Source organism: Macadamia integrifolia, chromosome 2 (genome assembly GCF_013358625.1).
Source record: "Macadamia integrifolia cultivar HAES 741 chromosome 2, SCU_Mint_v3, whole genome shotgun sequence".
NCBI classification, from domain to species: domain Eukaryota; kingdom Viridiplantae; phylum Streptophyta; class Magnoliopsida; order Proteales; family Proteaceae; genus Macadamia; species Macadamia integrifolia.
The window spans coordinates 18,756,422-18,765,554 of NC_056558.1; the positions used below are offsets into that span (position 1 = coordinate 18,756,422).

At 35.0% G+C, this 9,133-nt stretch overlaps 1 protein-coding gene across 2 annotated transcripts in view; it reads right to left on the reverse strand.

Moving 5' to 3' along the window:
• Nucleotides 1-585: 585 nt before the first annotated feature.
• Nucleotides 586-9,133, reverse strand: part of LOC122062963 (seed trypsin/chymotrypsin inhibitor TI5-72-like) — a 98,167-nt gene continuing 89,619 nt past the window's right edge. Inside the window, exons 1-2 of one of the 2 annotated variants that reach the window (XM_042626633.1) lie at nt 1,202-1,408; nt 586-1,059 (exon numbers count right to left, since the gene is read on the reverse strand). In XM_042626633.1, coding sequence (XP_042482567.1) covers nt 833-1,059; nt 1,202-1,331 — 357 coding nt within the window. In that variant the 5' untranslated portion in view covers nt 1,332-1,408 and the 3' untranslated portion in view covers nt 586-832. Of the gene's footprint in view, nt 1,060-1,201; nt 1,409-9,133 lie in introns of those variants that run through there. The other variant, XM_042626643.1, reaches the window with a different exon arrangement.

A 9,133-nucleotide genomic window follows, 5' to 3' on the forward strand; every position in this document is an offset into this window, starting at 1 on the left:
TAAATATAATTTTTTTGATTTTCAAAGAGGATTATGTAATTTGGGCAAACGACAGGGGAGGTTCATGTAAATCACCCAATGTTCATGGGGGGATTATGTAATTTAAGCAAACGACAGGGGAGGTTCATGTAAATCACCCAATGTTCAGGGGGGGGTTATGTAATTTAGGCAAACGACAGGGGAGGTTGATGTAAATCACCCAATGAAAAAACCCAATTAAGCACGATCAATTAATTGACGACACCCCTCCTAACCCATGAGAAATATATAAGCTAAAGTTTCAACCACAATTGGTCAGGCTCGAGGTTTAACTTTATCGGAATTTCATCTCTTCGACTGCAGTTTTTTTTTTTTTTTTTTTAGTAACTTTTTTGACAATTTAAAAAAAAATAAAATTAAAAATAAAATAAAGAATTTTTTCTGTGAGCGTCCACCTAAGGATCCAATGGTTAAGAGCCAAGATTTAGCACTAAAAGAGAATCCAAGTGCCATGATCTGATTGGTTAATACCAGATCTCCAAAGGTACACAAGTTTTTTCCCCGTGACATAAGCCAAACAGTCTTATCAAAATTAAGACACAAAAATAGTAATAACAAAATCTCCTCTTTATTATCACTAAGCAAATTTTGCTAACACCTACTTGTTACAATCTCATGAAGTTGAAACAATTGAGGCATAACAAATAAGACATATAAACCACATAAAGACTCTGCAGAGCCTCGTACAAACATACTAACAGTGCGTAATTAAGTAGAACCACGATCATAGTTCAGAACATAGTAGCTGGAGGAGAGTACCATTTGATGGTGGCAGCTAGGTGGTGTCGAGAGCTCAGGAGACCCTGGCTAGGGTTCTCTCAGCAGAAGTCGTGACAGTGGAAGGACAATAGCCCACGAATTTGGAAGCTAGAGTCTCGCACAATGGCTTAAGCGCAGCAGAAACAGTCAAGTAGCAGACGCATAGGGGGCAGTAAGAAGTATCAGTACAGTAGCAGTAAGGAGGAATTGATTTTGTGCAGACACAGCTATCGCACCAGCTACTGTCCCCGCTCTTCTTCCCTGTCAAACACAATGTGATCATAATGTAACCCTGAAAGGGAAAGATAAGAGGAACCCAACAACAATATCACAATATGTGAGAATGTGAAAGGTGGGAGGAACCCAAACAACAACACCAGAGGTGGGCTTAGCTTTGTATTACCAGTTGGTATGTCAATGACTGAGAGAAGCTTAGCAACATCTACTCTAGTAGCAGCAATTGGAGCAGGCATTGTTGCTAGAGAGAACAGAACCATTACTGTTATCATCAACACCACCACCTTCAGAGCCATCTCGAATGGATCTCACTAACAATCTTCACTTAACAGTTTTCAAGTACACAAAACTTGTTGGCTTACTACTTACAAGTTCACTGCTTGGGTCATATTTATAAGCGAGAGAAGCCTCAGAGAACCATATTCCTTTACCTAAATACCCTTATGCGTGACAACTCCTATAAACCTGAGAACCAAAAGACATATCAAATAATTGTCCTTGTCCTTGTCCTTGTCCTTGTCCTTTGTGATTTAACAGTGCATAAGGCAATAACTAGGTCGAATCCCATTCACATTTCATTGTCCTTTGTGATTTAACAAATAATTGTCTTATTTTTTTTTTTTTTCTTTTTTAAAGCTGTGTTTGGTACCCAAGAGAAAAAAAAAACATTTTTTGTATTATTTTTCTTTGGGTTAAGAATTTTTCTTTGCACTTAGTATGTTTTCGCCCAAGAAAAGATTCTCCTTTTCAAATTCAAAATTTTTCTTGGGAATTGTGAAATTTTCTTTTGCTTTCCTACAAATTTTCTTACAAAAAACACAAGAAAACATAAGAAAATATGAAAAGATAATAAGACAAAAAATGAATGATTACACAATTATTCCCTATGTGTTTATCTCTCTCTTAGAATTGAAAATTTTTTGAATTTTTTTCTTTTCTTCTTTTGATAACCAAACATACATACTTTTTTTATTTTCTCACAATTTCTTCTCTTTTTTTCTCTTTTCTTCTCTTTTCTTTTCTCAATTCTTTTTTCTTTTCTTTTCTTCTCTTGCCTACCAAGCATAGCCTTAGGGAAAATTTATGCTCTTTAATTGATAAGAAAATCAAATGGATGAAAAGTTAAAATTTCAAACCTAAAATAAAAACTTTTTATTCATTACTCAACATGACTGTGTAATCTAATTAAATTTTGGGAGTGTTCTCAGTGAGCAGCCTCCACTAGTGCTTTCCCATGGTCTATCTATTTCCTCCACTCATATGGGTCTTTTTACATGGAGAGGAGAGATAGACTGTGGCGGAGGCTGATTCACCCGATAGAAAGCATTATTCCTTAAATTTCTTATTATATTTAGTAATGGTATTTTTTTGATGTAATTTTTACTTTGCTTTTCAAACCCAAGGCTTTGTTTGATTGTAAGGGGAATCAAAAGAAGGGAAGTGAAATTTTGGAACTTAAGAAATAAAATTTTATAATTATTATCTCATGTGACCATATCAATAACTCCAAATCATTCCATATTTGGTTATTAAATTTCACTTGATTTGCATCTAAATCCCTTGATCTGAAAATAAAAATAAAAATTACATGAAACATATATATCATTACCAAATATGATAAGAAATTTGAATATTTTATACAACATTTATATGGATAATAATTACAAAAATTTCTCTATGAGGTTTGAAATGTTTCGCTTCTCTTCCCTTCAATTTCCCTTGCAACCAAATATAGCACAAATTATTTGGATTTAAAGTAAAGTGAAATTTAATAATCAAGTACAGAATGATTTTTTTTTTTTAATTGCGAAAAAAATGGATTTTTTTTTTTTTTTTTGGTAAAGAATTATTTAGAGTTACTGATATAATAATGTGAGGTAATGGATACAAAAACTTATTTTTAGGCTTGAAAATTTCACTCCCCATTCAAATTAAGCTTTTAAAATTAAAACAATGTATTTCTGTTTACAAAATTACCACCTAATTTTTCCTTTAACCAAATTACTCAAAACAAAATTTGATGTTACAAAACTACCCAAAATAGTGCTAGATACCACCCTACATGCAATTTTTTTACGATTTTACTCCCAACTTCCCTCTCTCATTCTCTCTCCTCCTTTGGACTTGAGTTCCTCCCTCTTCCCCTCGGCAACTCCTCCTGTCGAGTGATACAAAGAGATGATTGAGTTCATGGATAGTGATCAAGCACATTTTCAACTTGGGCTCATTTCATATTGTAATAAGAAATATCAGAGAACCACAAAACATCACAGGGGACCTGAATATGTCAATCAAAGGAGAAAGTTTCATTGCCTATCCTAATTTAGAGTGTAAGCTAGATGGAATCATACCATGTAAAATGTTTATAAATTGTTTAATAAATAGTGTTAATAGTGTTTGATAGATTATAATCATTTTTCTTTTCAAAAAGCATTCTCCTCAAAAGGCATTCTCCATTATGCACTAAAATTAAAAACCATTCTTCAATAGTTGAGCCCATGTCTCACGGTCTCGAGTCTTCACCTCCCACGCTGTCACACATGTCAAACCCCAATCAACTGTGTATTTGATCATGGAGATGATGCCATGTGGATCCATCCATGGATGTGCCCAACCACCAACGAGAGATGAATGTTGAAGGAGCTGCTCTTAGAAATTAAGGGTCCGTTTGATAATGTTTCTGTAGTTTCTGTTTCAAGAAACGGTAGAAACATAAATTTCCATTTCTGTTTTCAGAAATGGAATTGAAGGTGTTTGATAAGTCATGTTTTAGGAAGTCGGTAGTAACCACTGAAAGAATGGCCTTAAGTCGTTTTCAAAAATGCCTGGGTCGTTTCTTGAATCATAAATAAGTAGAAATTTCAATTTCTATTTCTAAAAACAAGTGAAACGAAACAGTTTTATCAAAGGTTTTTTATTTTGTTTCTATCATTTCTGAAATAAACACGTTTCTTAAAACGTTATCAAACGGGCCACAAGTTGGAGAGTATCAATTGTTGAACCCATGTGTCCTCACCTCCCCCATGTCACACCTGTCAAATCTAAATTAATTTTACATGTGTATTCAGAGATGTTGCCACGTGGATCCAGCCATGGAAGGGCCCAATGGAAGTCGTATGTTTGGGGGAGCTGGTTTACAAAGTTGGAAGTAGTTGAGCACGTGCATACAGCAGACCCCAACTATTAGACACTTAGGCCCTAGGTTCTTCCGGGGAAGCTCACTGTGTTGTTAGGTCTCATGTTCATGTTTGTCATAGGCACTTTGTTCACCTACTCTTCTAGATATCATGCGACTGACCCTTCCCCCTGGACAGAGAAAGTAGATTAGTTCCATTTTAACTCTCTATAGGAGTGGCTTGGGCTGGCTGTGTTTGGGTGGTTCTGGTAAAAATGCCAAACCTTATTATTAAGACTATGTTTGCTACAACATATTTTGAAATCCGATTCTTTCCTATTTGCTCATTTTAGAATATGTTTTTATACCCGAAATTTATTCTGAGAACACATACCAAATATAATTTTACTTCCAACCGACCCACTTGGAGAGTTTCATCCATTTGTCATTAAATTTTACTTCACTTTATCACTAATAATTTTATGGCAAGAGGTTTTTACAACACGAGAGTGCAATTTCCCATCAATAGGCATCGTGGGGAATAATTCGTCTATAAAAGGCATTAATTACAAAGAGGGGGGTTCATGGCATGAAATGCAGAAGTTGTGGGTCCATGGAATGGAATGTACACACTAGTGTCTAGAACGCATTCTAAAACATGATTTTTCTCTATTTTCTCGCTTCAAAATGTGTTCTAGACAAAAAATCTATTCCAAAAATACATATCAAACACATTACTTTGATATTAAACAAGCAAAGCCTAAGAAAGACTGAAGGAAAGACAATATACCATCCTTGTCTAGCAAAATTATTCCTTCCTTCGCAGCTTCCTAGAATAACATTGGGTGATGATCATTTCTCCATATAACAAGAGAGAACCCTAACTCCCCAAAATGGGATCTAGGTGGGGTCCCCACCGAACAAGCAATACTCAAACTCCCACACATGTCTAGGCCTGCATAAGCATTTGGAAATCCATGTCTTTCAGGGCCTAAAATAAGAAAATCAAATGGATGGGAAGTTAAATTTTCAACCCAAAAATAAAAACTTTTTATTCATAACTCAGCATGACTGTATAATCTAATTAAATTTTGGGAGTGTTCGCTGTGGGCAGTCTCTACTAGTGCCTTCCCATGGTCTATCTACCTCCTCCACTCATATGGGTCATTTTACATGGGAAGGAGAGATAAACTGTGGCGGAGGCTGAGTCCCCCTATAGAAAGTGTTATTCTTTAAACTTCTTGTTATATTTAGTAATGATTTTTTTTAGATGTAATTTTTACTTTAATTTTCAAATCTAAGGCTTTGTTTGGTTGTAAGGGGAATCAAAAGAAGGGAAGTGGAATTTTGGAACTTAAAAAATAAAATTTTATAATTATTATCTCATGTGACAATATCAATAACTCCAAATCATTCCATATTTGGTTATTAAATTTCACTTGATTTACATCTAAATCCCTTGATCTGAAAATTAAAATAAAAATTACATGAAACATATATATATATATATATATATATATCATTACTAAATATGATAAGAAATTTAAATATTTTATACAATATTTATATGGATAATAATTACAAAAATTTCTCTATGAGGTTTGAAATGTTTCGCATCTCTTCCTTTCAATTTTCCTTGCAACCAAATATAGCACAAATTATTTGGATTTAAAGTAAAGTGAAATTTAATAATCCAGTATAGAATGATTTTTTTTTTAATTGAGAAAAAAAAAAAATTTTTTTTTTTTTGGATAAAGAATTATTTAGAGTTACTGATAGAATAATGTGAGGTAATGGATACAAAAACTTATTTTTAGGCTTGAAAATTTCACTCCCCATTCAAATAAAGCTTTTAAAATTAAAACAATGTATTTCTGTTTACAAAATTACCACCTAATTTTTTCCTTTAACCAAATTACTCAAAACAAAATTTAATGTTACAAAACTACCCAAAATAGTGCTAGATGCCACCCTATATGCTTTACGATTTTACTCCCAACTTCCCTCTCTCATTCTCTCTCCTCCTTTGGACTTGAGTTCCTCCCTCTTCCCCTCAGCAACTCCTCCAGTGGAGCGATACAAAGAGATGATTGAGTTCATGAATGGTGATCAAGTACATTTTCAACTTGGGCTTATTTCATATTGTAATACGAAAAATCAGTGAACCACAAAACATCACAGGGGACCTAAATATGTCAATCAAAGGAAAAAGTTTCATTGCCTATCCTAATTTAAGTGTAAGCTAGATGGAATCATGCCATGTAAAATGTTTATAAATTGTTTAATAAATAGTGTTAATAGTGTTAGATAGATTATAATCATTTTTCTTTCCAAAAAGCATTCTCTTCAAAAGGCATTCTCCATTATGCACTAAAAATAAAAACCATTCTTCAGTAGTTGAGCCCTCTGTTAGTTAAAACGAGAATGGAAAAAAAACATTGTTCGGTACGGGCATGTTTTAAACGGATCAAAACGCGAACGGGGACGGTCAAAAATACGGTCAAATACGGTAAAAACGGGAAAAAATAAAAAACGGACGATACGTGTTTTAAACGTTTATATTTAAATAATACGGTATCAAAAAAAGGGCAATATATAGACATAAATTGGCATAATAATTCTCTAAATACCTAGATAACAATCAAAACAAATAGCCCCGTTTTAAACGTTTCTATTTTAAAATGTTTATATTTTTTAAAATCCGTTTTTTTACTGTCAAAAAAACGGGACGGCGTTTAAAACGGCAAAAAAACTTCAGATAGCCCCGTTCCCGTTTTTTACCGACTTTCTGTGAAAAATTCGGCAAACGGCGTTTAAAACGGTAAAAATACGGGACGGTGTTTTAAACACGTTTTAAACGCGAATAAACTAACTAGGGTTGAGCCCATGTCTCTCGGTCTCGAGTCTTCACCTCCCACACTGTCACACCTGTCAAACCCCAATCAACTGTGTATTCGATCGTGGAGATGATGCCACGTGGATTCATCCATGGATGTGTCCAACCACCAATGGGAGTTGAATGTTTGAAGGAGCTGCTCTTAGAAATTAAGTTGGAGAGGAGTAGAGGACCAGTAGTTGAACCCATGTCTCACAGTCTCAAGTCTTCACCTACCCTATCACACCTGTCAAACCTAAACCAATTTTAAATGTGTATTCAGAGATGATGCCATGTGGATCCGGCCATGGAAGGGTCCAATGGGAGTCGTATGTTTGGAGGAGCTGGTTTACAAAGTTGGAAGTAGTTGAGCACGTGCATACAGCAGACCCCAACTATTAGACACTTAGGCCCTAGGTTCTTCCGGGGAAGCTCACTGTGTTGTTAGGTCTCATGTTCATGTTTGTCATAGGCACCTTGTCCACCGACTCTTCTTGATATCATGTGACTGACCCTTCCCGCTGGACAGAGAAAGTAGATTAGTTCCATCTTAACTCTCTATGGAGTGGCCTGGGCTGGCTGTGTTTGGGTGGTTCTGGGAAAAATGCCAAACCTTATTATTAAGACTATGTTTGCTAAAACATATTTTGAAATCCGATTCTTTCCTATTTGGTCACTTTAGAATATGTTTTTATACCCGAAATTTATTCTGAGAATATAAACCAAATATAATTTTACTTCCAACCGACCCATTTGGAGAGTTTCATCCATTTGTCATTAAATTTTACTTCACTTTACCACTAATAATTTTATGGCAAGAGGTTTTTACAACACGAGAGTGCAATTTCCCCTCAAAAGGCATCCTGGGGAATAGATACATATAAAAGGCATTAATTACGGAGGGGGGTTCATGGCATGAAACGCAAAAGTTGTGGGTCCATAGAATGGAATCTACACACTAGTTTGTAGAAAGTATTATAAAACCTGATTTTTCTCTATTTTCTCGCTTCAAAATGTGTTCTACACCAAAAATCTATTCCAAAAATGCATATCAAACACATTACTTTGGTATTAAACGCGCAAAACCTAAGAAAGACTGAAGGAAAGACAATATACCATCCTTGTTTAGCAATATTCTTCCTTCCTTCGCAGCTTCCCGAATCAGCATTGGGTGATGATCATTTCTCCATATAACGGAGCCCTAATTTCCCAAAATGGGATTTGGTGGGGTCTCCACCGAACAAGCCAAGACTCAAACTCCCACACATGTCTAGGGCCTCTAGGCCTGCATAAGCATTTTGAAAACCATGTCCTTCAAGGCCCATGGGCCATCACTTGAAAACCATACAAGATCAGCGAGTTTACATTCCCCTTCCGGTCTTCGATTGGCTCTGATCTTCCAGCTGTTGGTGTATAATATGGATGGAATTCTTGATCACATAGGGGTGGGACAGTAATTTTACAAGTCCCTGTATTTAGGCATAAGAACCACATGATCCGATTTCTTTTCTTTTTTTTTCCCCTTTACTTATATGCCCCATGCGTGTTATTAAGATTACCACCTCTAAAGTTATCATGGACTACCTTTATCATGTCCCTAATCCTTAAAGGGAATGGGTAAAAAAAAAAATCCTTTATTCAGAGTAAATTTAGAAAAAAAAGAAAAACATTAATTATTTGTTCTATAAAACCATGTATGGCAATAAAAGAGAGAAAATACACATACAACAGATAAAGGCAAATTCAATAATCAAAGGAATGTACCTTAATAAAAAAAAACCAGCTCACTCAGAGAGGAACATAACCAAACCCTAAGTGAAGGGTCAAACATCCAAAACCTGGGAGGAGGGGGGGAAGAAACAAACCAAAGGCTTTGTTTGGTCGCAAGGGGAATGCAAATTTTTTATGTAAAGTAGAATTTTTTTTCCCAGAAAAAATAAATTTAGATGTTTGATTGCAAGGGAAATATATTTTACATGTGAAAAAAATTGCACTTAACCATTAAAATTTCCCTTTTTATTTTCCCACCAAAATAGGAAGAAAAAAGAAAAAAAAAAAAAAACCCAACTCTCACGATCTCTCCCACTCTCGCGAATCTCACCCCACTC